The sequence below is a fragment of the Aythya fuligula genome, chromosome 7 (assembly GCF_009819795.1).
Source record: "Aythya fuligula isolate bAytFul2 chromosome 7, bAytFul2.pri, whole genome shotgun sequence".
Taxonomy (NCBI): Eukaryota; Metazoa; Chordata; class Aves; order Anseriformes; family Anatidae; genus Aythya; species Aythya fuligula.
In genome coordinates, this window is record NC_045565.1 from 34205899 (window position 1) to 34223310 (window position 17412).

The 17412-nt window shown below is 45.7% G+C and overlaps 1 protein-coding gene across 1 annotated transcript in view; it reads right to left on the reverse strand.

Moving 5' to 3' along the window:
- CTBP2 (C-terminal binding protein 2) overlaps positions 1-14007 on the reverse strand; it is a 49140-nt gene extending 35133 nt beyond the window's left edge. The window contains exons 1-2 of the mRNA XM_032190730.1: positions 13984-14007; positions 12901-13060 (exon numbers count right to left, since the gene is read on the reverse strand). Of these exons, the coding sequence (XP_032046621.1) occupies positions 12901-12958 (58 nt within the window). The 5' untranslated portion in view covers positions 12959-13060; positions 13984-14007. The remainder of the gene's footprint in view (positions 1-12900; positions 13061-13983) is intronic.
- Between the last annotated feature and the right edge of the window lie 3405 nt (positions 14008-17412).

Genomic DNA, 17412 nt, shown 5'->3' on the forward strand with positions numbered 1-17412 from the left:
GACATGCAAAACACGGGCCCCCCAAAGATTATTTATGCAATTCTCGGAGAATATCTGATTGGCATCATATTGAATTAACTAACGAACTTAAGGCGCATTGGAAAATTTCTTCTTTTGTGAGAGTCAAAATGGGAAGACACATTTGTGGCTTACAAATAAAGCAGAGAACATTTTAGCAAACAAAAACATTTTATTACCACAACATTTTGGTAAAGGCTGAAATGTATTCCCAAATGGATACAGAGAGATCTGTGCCATTTGTTTGTTCTGAAGCAGCAGAAGAAAGCTACCAAAAATGTATACTCAAAAATAATAAAACGCTCGTCTATAGATCAGGGGCATCTTCCATCATTGTTTTCACAGAAATCAGTCCATGTTCAGCCCTGGTAGACAATGGGAAAAAAACATGTCAGAGAGCAATTAAACACTGTAAGTGCTGGTCCTGAACAACTGTATGGGAAGTCAGAAGGGATCTCTGAGTATTTACTGCCTCTTAAAAAGACAAAGGCTTTGATAAACTCTTGGGTCTCTCAATGGACATGCAGAAGAGACTTAGTCCAACCCAACAAAGTGGTGACCAGTGGCCGTGCCCTGCCTGGCTCAGCTCACATAAGGCTGAGCAGGGCCAGAAGACCCATCCTGGTCTCCCTTCAGCCTGGGCACGGAGCAGCTCACACACCCACTGGGACTTGGGCTTTTCCCCAGGCTATGTGGTACGGGTCCTCGTGGGAGGATGCTGCACTCCCCCTGAATCAAGAAACGCGTACAAAATGACCGGAATGAAATATTTATGGATGGGCAGCCAGGATTTTTTCTTTTTCTTCCTTTCGCATTCTTAGCAGCAGCACCTGTGCAAATGCCAGTAACTCCGCAGCTATTTCTGAATTCAGAGCCAGGCAGCGATCGCCAGGAGAGGACGCGGAGGTGCAGGAGCACAACCCAACCCAACTGAGCTCATCTGCACTTCTGGGGAGAGGAGAAAAGGCGCTGGCACCAGCATTCCCAACGTGAGGGGGAGATGAAGGACCAAGGGACAGGCAGAAGATTTATTTTCCTTTTTAATTCTCGAGGTATTTAGGGAGAAAAAAAAAAAGACATATGAAAGAAAAAAAAAAAAAAAAAAGCAAAAAAAAAAAGCTGATCAAGAGATTAAGTGCTCTGGTATTTCAGATCACGTGAAAAATGCACAGTTGTGACTTAATACGCTGGGTTTCAATCTAGTGTTGGTATAATGTATGGTAAATTTTGCTATGATACAGCAGCTACAGAGATGTGCTCTGAAAACAAGTAATGACAGAGGAGCAGAAAGGTGGGCCCAGCATTTCGACACCACAGTCAAAATGCAGGGAATGAGATCTGGCTCGGGAAACCGTTCCCAGTGGATCCGAAACACTCATCTCCCCCAGTGCCAGGAAGCTCAGTTTTCTTTCAGTGAGGAGCAAACCTGTTATGTATGTAAAAACCGTGATAAGAAATCAGGATGCTAAATCTGCAACACAAATTTGTAAACAACATTTTTTGGTGTCTGCAGCACTGACTCGGGGGAGGTTGGATGTGAAATGTAATTCACATCGATGTAAAACATTTCATTTCAAATTCTGCAAGCAAGTTGCTGGAGAGATTACCCCGTGCAACAAAACAGTACACTTTTTCTTAGTTTTGCTTTTTACTATTTTAAAATACTTTCCAAGTACAAGTTTAAATATTGTTTTTTTACAAGAAACGTGATTTTTTTTTTTTTCTTGCATGCAGCAAACTGTAGACGTTTTCTCCCATATTGTTTTCTTCTGGGAGAAAGCAGAACTTAAAACAACAGAGTGAATATGCCAAATCTCATTTTGGGCAAAAACTGTAAGGTGAATCAGTATTGAAAAAAGGCTCTTTCCCTCTCCAAGGCAAAGGATTCCTACCTGTTGTAGTGACGAATCCTCCAGAGGGTAAGTACATCTCGTGTTAATGGAGAGAGCAGGTATCAGGATACCCAGGCTTTATACTTCGTTCTACCACTGCCAGCAAGCAAATTGATTAATTTCTTAGTCACAGATTCCCCTTCCATCAAGAGGGATAAGATAACATACACCTATCACAGTCAGACGGCGTTAAGATTAACCCGTGTTTGTACTGTGATTTCAGGTGACAAGGTACAGAGCACCGGAAAGCCAACGGTGGGATAAATGCCTCGGTGTCTGGGCTTTCCAGGACCGTGTGTGATTGTACCTAATGACCCCTGGTGGCTGGGGAGCCTTTTCTGGGTGTCTGCTCCTTGCAGGGTGCTGGGAGGCAGGACGGAGCTGGTGCTCAACTACACGGTGGGATGCGATGGCTGCTACGGAGCAGAGAAGGAATAGCATGAGTGTGCTGTAAATGTTGCTCACACGTGCACGCAAACGTTAAAGAAAAAAAAATCAGGGGAAGAAATGCAGGAAGACAATGTTCCAAATCCTTGGAAATTACTGCATTTGCTCAAATTTGGCCCTGCAAAAAATCTCTCTTGCCGCGGCAATAAGCACTCTGCATAGATGGACTTTCTAACAGTCTCCTGAAATTGGAGGCGTACAAAAGAGAAAATTAGCAGGATTGTGCAGGAATCATTTTCAATAATCAAAGGAACAGAACAGCATCTGAAAGCACTCAGCGCTTGAAGCCCTGCCACATGCTTTTACCAATTTCCAAACCAAAAGCGTGGATGCTTTGTAACTTCAACAAAACCCTCTCAAATACCAACTTGGTGCGGTACAACAAAACACTCTTAAGATCAGCCGATTATTAAACAATCACTGCCCTATGGAACTCCGTATTTTGATGACTTTGAAGCGCAAAACAAAAGCTGACGTCCGCGTGCAGCTCGCCCTGGGGCTGGATGCAAGCGCAGCGTAACCGCTGGCTCGCATGCACAATGCGCCCCAGGAACGCACCGCCGCGTGCCTCGCCGTGCTGCGGGCAAAATGGGGTTTGGAAATGGGTTTGGCTGCAAACCCCACTGACTACCCTCAAACGGGGCTGCTCAGAGCAGCCAGTGATGTGCAGGCAACAAACATGCGGGAATTTTGAGCGATGAGGCCACCTCTTCCTTTCCACTGCCAGCCAGCACCGCATCTCACATCGCCATGTGCCGACAAGTCTCCAAGCACAGGCCCTTCACCCGTCTTTCGTTGAGGGGTGCACTACCTGGATTTACTTCGTATTTACTGCAGAATGAGGGTCTGAGCAGAAGCACCCCAAGGAGCACGCAGGATTCATCACCTCATGCTGTCTGGTTCCCCTGGCAAAGCCCTGGTGATTTGCGGCCAGGGATCAAAATCAAGTTGTGGCTAACAAATGCAGGAGGCTAGCAGTCATCTAAAAAAAATCATGTTTAAAAACAAGAAGCCCAGCTGAAAAACATCCTTTCGGCCTTTGGAATGAGCCCTACAGGCTCTTGAAACTTCAGTGAGAAACAATTTTGCCTTCAAGTATTGGGAGAGTCCAGTAAAAGTCAGCAGAAAAAGGTATTGTGACATTCCTGGTTCAACAAAGGGATAATAAAAATATCAGATGTCTCCCTGTGCCATGAAACTACACACTGTCAAGGGCTACAGAATAAAAATCAATCTGGATGCTGAACGGCAGTCGAAAAGCCAGCAGACAAGGTTCATTGGGCACATCCCTCAACTATTGGCAAAGATCTAATCTACGAATGCTCTTAAAAATAATCCTCTGGAAATCACATCAAGCACCTTGTCTCCAAAACTGGGTATTAGACCTTGAGGTCAAAATTCATCATTTTTAATAAGAATTCAGGATCAAGATTTAAATAGCATGTGTAATGAAAAGCATGGGAATTATATCTGTCCCAGAAAGCAGTAGAGAAATCCATTGTTAAATGAATATATATTGTAATTCTGAACTCTGCCATGCATGTCTGGGCTTTGCATAAAAAATAATTAATTACTAGGTTGTAACATGGTCTCGAGGAGATAAACAGGCTGGAGTTCAGGGTGTCTTGCTGCTTTACTTTCCCTGATGATGCCAAGAGCTTGAAACATGCACGTCCCTTGCAGACTCAACACAGATTTAAGAAAAAAACAAACCAAAAGAAAACACACACAAAAACCAGGAAGGAATGTTATTTTGGCTAAAAGCCATTTGTTATTTGCTTTTCTAGAAGATTGATATATTTTATTATTGTATGGCAATAGCCAAAGTATCTGGTGGGGAGGGATCCTATTTGCTGGTACATTTTATCATGGTCCCCAACCATCCTTGGGGACGGCTCCTCCCTGGTAGGGTGACCCCAAGGCCAAAGGTGCCAACCCCACAATCCTTGTTTAGGTCCACTGGCTGATTCATATCCCCAAACTGCTATTACCAGCAGGCAGTGACACTATTTTCTCTCAAAAGTGGGTGCCAAGCTCTAACTCTAGGCTTTTTTTTTGTGAACTGAAGCTGTTTATCAATAAGTTTTGAAGTGCTAGATGGCAGTAGAGAGTGTTTTAAAAAAAAAACACACTACGAAGACTATCTAAAATAAAAGACAAAACAAGTTAATAGAGTTAAGCTAATGGGCTATATAAAAGTGTCAGTAAGAAATTAGCAACACCATTGAAGTTTAAGGCAACAAAAATGCACGACCAACTCTAGAAAACTCGCTCTTTGAAGAAAGCTCTCGGATATAACACACATAATGAAAACCTTCACTGTTTTGGCACCGAGATCCCTTACATCTGTTCGTGGATACAGAAAAATATAAAAGAAAAGTTGTGTAATGCATTTCTCTGCAGCTTTATTTTAGTATAGCCAGATGTCCTGCTCCTGTCAAAATATTTACTAGTAAATATTCAGCAGAGTCGGAATCAAACCTAAAAACCTGGTCCGGATCCAGACGTTGTCAGTCCAGGAGGGATTCTAACTTAGGAGGCAGATAGGAGTTTTTGCTCGTGTTTGGGAGGAAAATCCATCCCGTTCTCATCCGTCCTTGAGGACTGAGCATTTCCCATCACGTATCTGGAAGAGGCGAAGCAGCCAACTTCCAACTTCCACCCCCTGCCTTCGGCCGCGTTCCCAAAAACCAGAGCTCGGGAATATGTCGACAGGGCTGCCCCGAGGCTGCTGCTCAGACAATGCTCAGCTCCCTGTCTCCTTGCGTATTCTGGGGGTATTGTCATTTTTCTGAGTAATCTTTAAATGCGGAGGAGGATTTAGAGTAAGGAGAAAAAAAAATAATAACAAGACACCAGACATGACAACATGTTAATCCATAAACCAGTTAATTTAAATGGGAAATGTGGTGAGGATGAAAAATTAAGTTGATGGTATAGAAGTCATCAGCTGTAATTGTTTCTTAATTAATGACTTGAAGTTAGAAAGCTTGTTATATGGAACCTTGTCTTAAGGCTGGAGAAAATGGAAAAATACAAGGTGGAATTAAGAGTTAGATGCGTATTAAGTTACCATAAATGTGGGCTTAAATGCAAGGAGAACACAACAGAAGTATTTTTTCCTACCTCTGTGCATGTAGCACCCACGTCTCAGGAAACAGGAGCTCTACTTCTTGCAATAGCTCGAGTCACATATCTATTACAACGCGATTGCATACCAAATTCATGATTTTTTTTTTATTTTCCTTTCTGTAACCTTATCTAAATGTGTCTTACTCTTTACCGGATGCCTGGGGGATTTTGTCAGGCTGGCTTCATATCTGGCTCAAGTCCTACATCTTGTCATGCATATCCCCCTGTGGCATGTCACAGGAGATACACTGCACGTAAGTGAATGTATATAAAAAAAAATAAATCTAAACAGAACTGGAAAACTACTCGAGCACCTCTGCCTCCCTGCTGCAAGGACAACAGCATACCTGTAGATAGGAGATACACCACACCTCTGTCTCAAAGCAGAAAATTTCTGCTTCCAAACAGAGCGAATTCTTGATTCAGCACAGCAAAAGGGTTGAAAATAAATCAGGGAATAAGGTCAGTAAGCTTGAATAATGCCTGTGAACCCACTGAGGTTGCTGGAACTCTCTTCATCCATAGGATCGTGTCCAATATTAAAAACATCTTAAAATTTTAACAAAACCTGTGAATGACTAAGAGGTAATTAAAAACAGTGCTGTGTGGCACACTTGCCACTGCCCAGATTGGTAAAACGAGGTGTAATCCAGCTTTCGTGTGAATTTGAAATGGTTTCTGAAGCCTCTGTAAGTGAAATAAGATGAATCTTGGGAGCAGCCAGACAGATCTTCAGAGAAATTAAATCAGCACAGGGAGTAATGGCAGAGCATCTGACAGACTAACTTTTCCTTTTGTCTAGGCCAAGTGTGGTAAGCAACCCTTCCTTAAAAGCCTGATGGTTTATGTGCTTTGAGGTGGAAACTTAAAAAATATATGAAAAGCTTTATTGTGTGGGGGAAATCCTTGTACTGTGTTTCATAATCACGGAACAAAGAAGCTCAAATCCACTAGGAAAAAAAAAAAAAAAAAAAGAAAAAGAAAAAAGCTCTATATTTGTTCTAAATAAGTCAGTTTTACCCAGGACAAGCAGTTTCTTCCACACTTGATATCATCTTTAACTCATTGTTTCTCATCAAATGACTAGTGGTGATAAGAATTTCCTGAGATAATAGGATTCTATTTCTAAGCAGCAAAAATAAGTATTATCAGATGCTACTTGGCATTCAAATTTGCAAGAATAGAAGAAAATTCCTCCACCCAAATATCAAACATACTAATTTTGGCCAGCATTGCATTACAGGAAGGAGCCAGCAGCGGAGGCAGCAGCTTTGCAGAGTTGCCCAGTCAGTGCCGAGCCCCTCACGCAGGCAGGGCTCCGGACACAGGGATGCTGAGCACTGGAACAATTCGTGTCATGGCATTACGTGCACGGCAGTGCCTCATAACCAGCTATTTCCTACACACTACCATGCTGACAGAACACTAGGGCCTGGAAAACCAGGCTGCCAGGATTCAGTTTGCTTGTACAACTTGCATTTTGACTGCCTGGTAGCTTTAAAATGCTTTTCCCAAACTGCTTCCACGGGCAAGGTTCCTCTATTTTTCAGCCTGAATGGACTGTGCGAGCTGAATGGGAGCCTATTCTGTTTTCTGTTGTTATTGGTGTGCGAGCCCAAACCTCAAGCACACACTGTTCAAATAGTGCTGAAAAGCCAGAACCATTACAATTCTTCAGGGGCACTTTTATGGAGGGTTGTTTTTTTTTTTTTTATGATAAGAAAGTGCACCACACGCAATAATTGACTGCGTGAATATTAAGCCCACTTTTACACATGAGAAACTGAAATAAGGAGCAAGCAAAATGTACCCCTGACATAGATGCAAGTTTGCATTTTCCACAGGACCTGCCTTTACGTGGTATATTTATTCAGGCGTTACTCTATATGGTCTGCACTGACTTCCACTGCTGGCAGAGACGTGGAATGCAGAATTCTTGTCCAGCTTTGAAATGAATTAACCAGGACCAAGGTAACTCCGGTGATGATAAAACCATCATCAACATTTTGGGACAAATTGTTGCAGCCGAGGGCTCGGGGCCAGCTCAGAGCCACCCGTACGCAGGCTGGTGCCTCGCTCCCACTGATAAATGAGTGGCTGGGGAGGGTCAAGGCCACTTGCAGCAACCATAGTGACTGGAAGGCAAACACTTGAGGAATTCCTACAGCAAATATGGATTACGGGTAGAATCAGAGACTCCTCAGCCAAACAGGACATTAAGGTGCCGCTCAGAATATAAATCAGTGACTCAAAAAGCCAAGGGACTCGTGCATTGAGCTCTGAAAAGTCTTACGTGACCGTGCTGGCATTTATCAGCCACCAGACACACCAAAGGACCAAAGGACCTGAAAGAAAACAAAGGGCTTGTGTGGCACTTTGAACGGCTCTGCTATTTTGCAAGGTACAGACAGCTCTGGTGGCACAAACTGATGGGTAAGGACACTATTTCCCACTGGAAAATGACAAATCCCAAAGCGAGAACTCCATCAGGAAACGTCTGAGCTCACTTGGCCTTGCAATTATTTTTTCTCTTCGCTTCTTGTTCATCTCAGGGCTGCCACTTTCTGGGCGTGTGTTGAAAGCTTAACTGACTCATAAATGTCAGTGCAAACTTTAACCTATAAAGCCAGGCATTAAAATTTCATGGCACTGGAGCTGCAGACAGCAGGGTAGCGCAGTTGCGAAGGTGCTGAGCAGGGGCAGTGCTTGGGATCATCAGGAAGGAATTCAGCAGGGCTGGGAAACCTGTGATTTACACAGACACAAGACATGCCATTACACATCCTGGATGTGCCACCACCACTGCCTCGTCCCTGTTAAGTGTCTACATCTGATGAGGAAAAGACAGCACAACCTTGCACGCTGCCACTGCAGCTCCTCCTCTGGCTTCCCAGCCAGGCTGTTCCCAAAAGCACCACCAGCAACGTTTGAGGGCTGCTCCTCACCCCCTGTCTAGCTCCTGGTATTACTTAATATTTTTTTAACCATATTTTCAGAAGCACAGGATAAAGGACAGCCGAGCAGGCAGCAGGCTGGGCAGCAGAAGTGATGCTTTGAGTACCCTGCAGGAGCGATGGATGCCACGCACCAGGGGTGCCACCGTGTGTCATCGGAGCTGGGCACTGCTGGGCACCTTCTTCTACCACAGGTCACAGAGAAAAAATGACACTCAATATCACCCTGCAGTTGATTCCTAAATGAAAATGTGAGGCAGGTGAGCTTCTGCCCTGAGGGTTATTGCTGCTGATGGTTTGCATTCACTGCGGTGATGATGCAGAGCAAAGGCTGACCCCGGAGAGCCCAGGAAGAGCAGGAGGAAACTGCCAGGCTTACAGACAGGCAGGAATAACACACACCTGTAGCATCATGCACCTTGAGACCACCATAAATTAAAATCAAAATCAAGGTGGTCATGAAAGAGAACAGCGGGGCCAGCTCATTTCTGGCTGTGCCTGTTTGAGGGCCAGGCGTGTGAGCTCTGCTCTGGCCTCCTGGCAAAGGCTCTGTCCTGCCCCATGCTCTGATTTACCCTGCTCCCAGCTGTACTCACCCTGAGCCTCCAGAAGAGCTCCCCACCTCGTGCCCACCAGCCTGCAGCACAGGGAGGTGTTGCACAGCAAGCGCAGCCCTCAGCACGAGTGGCCAACGGGGTCACGCGCCAACTTCATTCCTTCAAAAGCTAAGAAATTGCCCCAAATTCGGGAACAATAACAGGCACACTCCTGACACCGCAGCAACTCAGATGCAAAATTATTTAGACCCCCTTTTTTTTTTTTTTTTTTCCAAAGCAGAGCAGGAGGGTACTGCGGCTGCCAGGCTGCAGGCTCGGGGCTCTGCTTTGTTTCAGGCACAGCAAAAACAACATTCTTCAGCATCTCCCGCTTAGACATGGCTCAACAGTTTTTGCTGGAACTTTTTTTTTTTTTTTTTTTTTTTTTTTTTTTTTAAATTCACCCCGAGGTAAAAACCCATCATGAAATGGAAAATTTCAGCTCAAACAGATTTAAAATGTAGCAAAATTACAAGCAAATGGGAACAGACTTGAACTAGGGGGTGCTGGACAACTCTAACTAAACACAGCACCAGCAGCTCCACCTCCAAAGCATATTTTGACTCGCTACGTAATTAGCCGCGATTCCACACACAGGAATTATGTAAACCACTCCACACATGCTGTTTCCAAAAGCCCCAGCCATTCACTGGATACGTCTTTCCACCCGCAGGGATCCAATTACAGAATCGGCACCCAAACTCTCTGGGACAACCAGAAGAGAAAGAAAAGGGCAAGCCAAGACTTCGTTCTGATGGGCCTCACAAACTCATTTAATTCTTAACAGATGACTCTAAATGGCTTTATTGCAGGCTGTTGCCCTAATATTTATTTATCCCTTAAGTGTGCACCATTGTCTCACTTGTAGTGAAGTCTGTGAGTTGATGCAAAGAGCTCGCCCCTTCAAAACAGCCTCCTCAGCAGGAAAGGTAGCTCTGTCATACAAAGATATAATACCTATGTATAAAAAAAACACAGTAATGCAATGAGACTGACCTCCCTCTCCTCCTGGAAGACTCATAAACCCGTACATAAAGGCTACAGACAGGTGTTTTTAGAAGTACTACCCCCGTGTGTGGCTCGGATTCTTTTCCTGTGCCAGATGCACATTTAACAGAGCAACACGAACGCTACAGCTTCCTAAAACGCTCTTTTAGTACTGTGGTAGTTTGTGGCAGCTTGTAAAGCACGATGAAGACCCAGCAAGTCAGTGGTTGCAACACGTAGCGGGAAGCCTGAGGGTATCTCGTCTGCCACCACCCTGCTGCGATGAGTGGCGTCCGTTCCTAGAGAGCCCTGCCAGGGGTTGTGTAGAGGAAAAGGGATGGGACAGCACACCGACTTCATTAAGAGCACAGAAACCCACCTACGTACTGCAAAACATCAAGCTTTCCATCAGTTAAATGTAGGCTCGCATCCTGTCCACTTGTTTAAAGAGAAGAGCAGAAGCAATTCTCAGCAAACAGCACGCTGCTAGAAGGCTTCTCCCATCAGTCTACAGAAATAGCTCCCTAATTTCTCACCGTATTTCACCAATTTCTCCATGGACCTTTCCAGACAACGCCAAGGGAAAAGCTTGTTTTTTCAATGTGTGTTTTCCCAGCAGCTGGAACACCCCTCTTCAGTGCTTTACTGCGCTATAATCCAAGAATAGGAGCCTCTAATAAAAAATAGCCATCAGAGATGCCAGTGCCGTATACTGCAGTCTTTTAAGCCTACTATTTTGCAAAATCCTATGTTCTTTGCATTTTTAAGGTAGGTTTAGCACTGTTGCTTACAGCCAGTCATAATCTGTTGCTTATAAAAACAGCCCAAGTGTCTTACAACCGTGAATCCCATCCCCTCAATCAAATCACAAAACAGGTGGCGAATGACAAAGTATACTTTAAAAAGTTATGTCTTCTGCACATTTACAGATTAGGAAAGAATATCTTTCAACCAAGGAAGAAGAAAAAAAGCCCATATATCAGAGGAAAGTAATCTAAACTTCAATCACATCTAAAGCTCTGTCAGCAGGTTTGTCGTACGATCCTTTTGAATTTCTTGTACACTAAGCAAGTAGATCTGATAGTAAACATCAAACCAGGAAGGCAGCTTTTGAACATCCAGGCTCAGCTGACACAACTCTTTTAAGTTGAGTTCAAAGTAAATTTTGAAGATGAGATAGTGTACTACACCTGAGTGTTTATGACATTCAAAAGGAGAAATATGCAGCCCCATGCCGCAGCACACTCTGGATGCCCCTTCCTAGCTCCTCGCCTTTGCTTTGCCCAAAAAAAATCAGCTCCCCCCAAAAAATCAGTGGGGCTGCACCCCCTACCCCAGGGACACCGCACCACTAACGTCAGTCCAGTGTGGGTTAATAAACAGAGAGGTAGAGCTGCTTCCACATCTTTTTGTGTTACGTGATCAAGCGAAGAGCTGGTTTCTCTGGTCCTGTTGGCTTTTCTTTGAGCCTGGCACCCAGTCCCCCAGAACCGCTGCCACTTTCTGAGGAATATTCGGAGCTTTCGCAGGGGCTCTGAATGCGCAGGAGAGCACGAGGATCACCCCGATGGCTCTGAAGCTGGGTAACTCATGAGAAGTGTAAAGCAATAGCAAAGGAGTTCTGCTTTGGCATGCTAGAGTAAGAAATGTATAACAAGTATTTGTGCAAAACTCGCCCTGTCCTACTGTTCAGCATTTCCCTGGAAACCCCACAAACCCCACATATTTTGCTAGAGCGGACGCAGTACAACTCCCACGAGAACTCTGCAATTTCATCCAAGAGAAAAACCTATTTCACTTGGTTGGCATTCAGGTAACACAGTGAATTGTTACCCTGCAGGCCACTATTCATCTCCTTAAGAGCAGATAAAAACCCGAGCTCCTTAAAAGACACGACTGAAGACATCCTTCCTAAAATAACAATCTGCTCCGCTTTTGCTACTGATGGGAAAACTTCCCTGAGTGTCAGTTTGCATAAGAGAAGGACACCAAGAAGTCTGAGTTTTTTTGCCATCACTTAACTTCCATCATAAGCAGCTTAAACTACGTGAGCTGCAATAGGCAAAGGTTACCTACAGACTTCTGCTGCTGGAAAATGGCATAAATAGAAAGTAAGAGTCCCCTGTGCTGTGCTGCTGTAACGTGAAATTAGTAAAGAACGATTTACAGCAAATCTGCCCCAAACAGTTTGCCCCAAAACTTGTGAAATACTTCAAGAGCTACTTTTAAATTTTCATTTTTTCTACTGTGATAGTCAATATTAATGGAAATGGTCAAATTTTGTGTCCACTGAGTGAAGCAGCAGCTCTCAGACAGCCGAATCTCTGCCCTTCCCTGGCCACAGCCCTGGGTGGCTGCATTGAGGTGGAGGATGCTGAGCTTTACCCAAATGTCCTGCATCATTCTCCCCAGCCCCACAAGCAGCCTGAAGCAGCAGCAGGGGCTCCTGCCCACAGCCTGGGATGCTGGAGCACTGCGAGGGAGAGTGGCAGCAGCCTCGGCCATCCGCGTCCTGGCCCGAGGAGATCTCCAGGAAGCAGCACATTGAACAGAGCACGACCTTTTTCTCAAGGCAGCACAGATTTAAGCTGTGCCTCAAACTGGGAGTGACTGCAGCATTTCATTAGAAACCAGGATGAAAGGAGAGCTGGTAATGAAGCAGTCCTGCCCGTAGGACTGCGAGGAGGAACCAGTGTATCCCTTGCTAACATTTCAACACCGATATGACCGTATTTCATGTCAACACAGAAGATGGAGAACCTGGTCATGGGTCTGGATCTCATTATCTCCAAGTGCTGTACAAAACAAGGAAAAATGAGGTATTCTACCTTAATAGTCCGTCAGCTTTCACAGAACAGCGGAGCATCCTCTTACCTTCACAAATTCTGTCCAGTCGCTGTCGCTTGACTTTGTGTTTATCCACAAGTGCCATTCTTGATGGTATTTTGCAACTTTCTGATTCAAAAAGCAAGGCAGTCCCCCAGGAACTCAGGAAAACTCACGGGAGTCGGCATGCATAACGCCACTGTCGGTCCTGTTGAGATGAGAGGAGCTGGTGAGTGGGACTTCCACCACGGGAGGTGACACCCGCCCACCCCAAAAAGCCCAGCACCCTTGCTGAATCCACGGCTGGGACTTTAGCACTTCCAGCCTCAGCATCCCACCAGCTCTCACACCGCAAACCAAGCACACAGCCCCTTCATCTTCCCTGCGATCAGAAAAAAAAACCAACCACCAGCATCCTACAAGAGAACTGCCGAAGCGCTGTCTGGCCTTCCGAGTTTTATTTCTGCCTTAAAAATCTATTCCTAGCAGACAAAATCCATTAAGCGATTTTGTAGGCTCGCAGATACTGAAACATTATGAGTATATAAAAACGGGAAAGCAGCTTTTGCTCCTCCAGTGCTTTCACACGCACGCACGCACACAAAACCACTTCCATGTCTTAGTTAAACCTTGCCCTGTAAAAGTCATCACTGGACTTGAATTTGCAGCAAGACCTCGATACACATCCCAGCTGCCACCAGAGCCTGTCCCTTGATACTTTCTAATGTGCACATCTTTTAAATGCTGATAAAATAAAGCAATCCATACAGTGGCGTGCGTGGCGTTTGTGAGAAATGCCCTGCAGGCTCTCCATGGGACAGTAGGGAAGGACAATAGGCACGAGCAAGGTGTCCTCTCCAAGGTGGCCATCTGCACCAAGTGGAAAAGTCTCGGCCCCTCTGCCTACAGTTAAGTAGAAGTCCTCAAAGAGGTGAAAAAAAATAATTCTGAAGAGCCAGGAGCTGCCACAAACCCAGCATCACTCGCTCAAACCACTCCTATCATGCCCAAACCACAAAAGCATCCACAGCAGGTGAATTTTCACACTGCATTGCCCCAAAATTTTTCACTTCAATATAAAAAAAAGCCAGGTTGATGTAACATAACGTAGGAAACAGAAGAACAAGCCACCAGGAATGGGAAAAATCCGGGCTGATGTCCACAAGCTGACGCTGGGCGACGTCGGTGACCTCGGCTGCTGCTCCCCCTGGGGTCGGGCAGCACCGGCACCGCACAGCTCATCCTCACCATACATCGGGGTCTTCATTTCACATAGTCCTGCCCGAGGATTTTATTCCTCCCCAGCAGCTTACAGCTCCTAAAAGCAGCTTCCCAGCAAGCTCCAGCCTCTCACTTAACAAATGCGAGGGGCCGGGCTGAGCACGCGAGGGGTAAAGGCTGTAACAAAGCCGCCGCGCACCAAGATGACAATTTCATGGAGATTATTGTTATTATTACAAATGGTTATCAATTATGCATCGCATTGATAGTTAATTTATAAAAGGGAGAGGGCTGTGTTGATACAACTGAATTCTGACTCAGGGAAGATGGGCGATTTCCTGGTAGTTAATGGCCAATTTCCCAGCAGCACAACTGCAGCATAATCTCCGAGATTTATAGCAATAATTAATTGATTTTTTTTTTTTTTTTTAAACACAGGGATGCTAAAGAGCATGATTCCCACTCCCATTAATAATTAATGCAACATTTTAAAAGAAGCAGAAAACCTCCATTCCAGAGACAGAAGCTGGCTGCAGTCAAAATATTTCTTGCAACAAAAATTATGCTGTTAGTGGAGCTAACCCAGGAGCAGCTAACAGCATTTCCATGGGCAGCATTCAACAGCAGACACATGACTTTTCAGCTCTATTAAATCCCAGCCCACATTCAGGGAGAAATACCGGGTTATGAAAAGTCACTTCAGGAGAAAAAAGTTAGCACTTTGTTCTGAAAATGCTCACATGGTTCATGATGCTGTGACTGCAACTCCTTTTTCCCCCAACAAAATCAATATGCAAAGTGTATTTAATTTTGACAGAGTGCATTTTCTGATGGACAAATGCTTCCATTAAAGTCCTTTCCTCCTGCCATCTCAATTCGCTGTATTACTCCCTGGAGGAAAACTTTCTACAAACGAAACTCATAACAATCACAGAAATTACCGCTCGTATTAGCAGCATCCCGCACGGCTTAACATAATGCCCACGAAACAGCTCCTTCCTCGTGATTTTACCCGCTCCATCCTGGTGTGACAGGTGCCTTTGACAGTGCCAACCAGCAAGAAAAGCACAACTCTGAAGACTTAACTAAAAACGTGGCAGGAGCTCGTGAGCAGGACTTGGCAGGGAGGGATGACATGGAGAAAAGCAGCTGCACAGGGCACAGAAACGAGAGGGTGCTCCCCAGCCTCGGTACGAAGCTGTAATTAAGAGAACGGCTCCTCCATTCGTGGCAGGGAGGACGCAATTAGCGGCACACCCAACTCCAATCTTCCCTCGGTGATTTCTCCATCCAGCCCAGCCTGGAAACAATCGCGAGGCTAAATGTCCCCCAAAATAAAGCAAACACAATCAGGCGAGGCAGAACAAAAATCGTGGCCAGCAATTAAAATACAAGAAAACCTCATTGTATAAGGGAATTTGAGAGAGAGAGGCGCACGCACAAAAACTGCACTTCATCTTCAGCAAGATTAGGAAACAAGTGAAGCGATTTACATACAGTAATTGCATGTCCGTGTTAGCCTCCAACAGTGTCTTTCAAAATGTAAATTTTTCCTGAAAACCCTTGGACATGATGATAGCCCGTCAGTTATTTATTTATTTAAAGAAGGAATGTGCTGAAACGCGATGTTTTAGGCAAAAAAAAAAAAAAATAACATCCCAAAGTAACAATTTAAATAGCTTCTTAACACCGCCTGTTCAACAGCACAGCCCGTGAGCCAGAAAGTGGGAGAAGAGAGAGCTGTGCAGGGCTTATTTTTCCGGATTTCAATGGAAAACGAAAAGAAAGAAGAGGTGATTTTCCAAAATGAAAGGCACTGTTGGACAAAAGCACCAGAAAGGTGACTTTACACATTATGGACTCTCTTCTAAGCTCATGGAGCGCTGTGTTGTCATCTTCCCACAGCACAAACACGAGCAACATCTATTTCTACATGCCCACCACCAGCATCGCCATCCAACCATCCTGGCATCCAGCAGGTGACCGAAGCTCCCCCAGCCCCACCACCCTTCATGATGAGCACCCCCCAAGCTCCCACTGCTCCCAGGCCCTTGCTGGAGTCAGAAACCTGTCACGCACAATTTCCATCTGTGTTTTTTTGGTGTTTTTTTTCACCCTCTATGACACACGGCACCAACAAGATGGGGATTCCCTGCCCTGGCACACACTTGGCCCCACGACCCGCCGAGTCCCATCGTCCTTCCACACATCCACGCGGGGTTTCTGAAGCCTTACTTAAAACGAGGGGCATGGAAAATCCAGTCCAAACGCTCTGATGGCACCACAGCACGTTTCCTGTGCTCTTGGGGAAGGAGAGGACCCCGGAGCCGCAGCTGGAAGCACACCAGGGTTGCCAACAGTCCGTAGCAGTGAAGTTAGCATCTGCCGGTGCCACCGCTAGCTCTCCCCACCTCCCTCATGTTAAGGTCCAGTTTTCGGAAGCTCAATCCTATTTATTTGTGCTGTCATGAGCCCTACGGGGTCGGGTGTCCTCGTGTTGGATGTCGGCAGCCAGTGCGGGGAGGGCAGCGGGGGCTGAGCAGCCGAGTTTGGTGCAGGAAAGGAAGCGCGGAGCAAAGCGAGCAGGAGACATGCAGAGATAATGGCAGGGGAGGGAGGCGGACAAAGGAGACGGTACAATGCAGGAGGAACACTTTGAGTCATCCTTCCTTCCCTGCACAGCCTTCAGCGGGATGCTGCCCAGCTCAGCCCCGTCGCTGGCTCTCTCCGAAGCCCAGGGCTGCGGGGAGGAGGGAGCCGAACGGGAGGGCAGGGGCTGGCCACTCGCCCCGTGCCAAAATTCCCCCGTTGGGATGCTTTCCTTTAGCAAACAACAACAAAACAACATGTGCACAATAGCTCAGCGGGAAGCAAAAAGGGATTGAAGATTTATACGGGCGAGGAGAACAAGCACAGATTTTCCTTAGGTGGGAGACGAAAAAATTTTTCATTTTTCATTTTTATTTTAGTGCCCAAGGGATGTAAACCCCTCGCGCTTGGGAGGAGGGATCACACAGTTTCTGTGTGGCCAGGGTTCAGACTTCTCCCGCTCCATTAACCGCCCGCAGACACCGCGTGGGAAACAGGACACCAGGAAAAAGGGTTTTCCTGGCTCATGGGAAAGCAGCCTCGGCCGGGAACTGCAAATCTCGGCCAGGATCCCAGCAGCCTGCACCCCCCGGTGGACCCTCAACACCCTCAGAATAGCCACGGCAGGTCCCTTGCTACGAAATGACTGCTAATTGGCTTCAGTGCCTTTATTAGTTATTAGGATGCCTTTATTAGTTATTAGGATGATTTTGCTGCCGCGGAGCGTTCGGTGATGTTTTGCATTAAGGC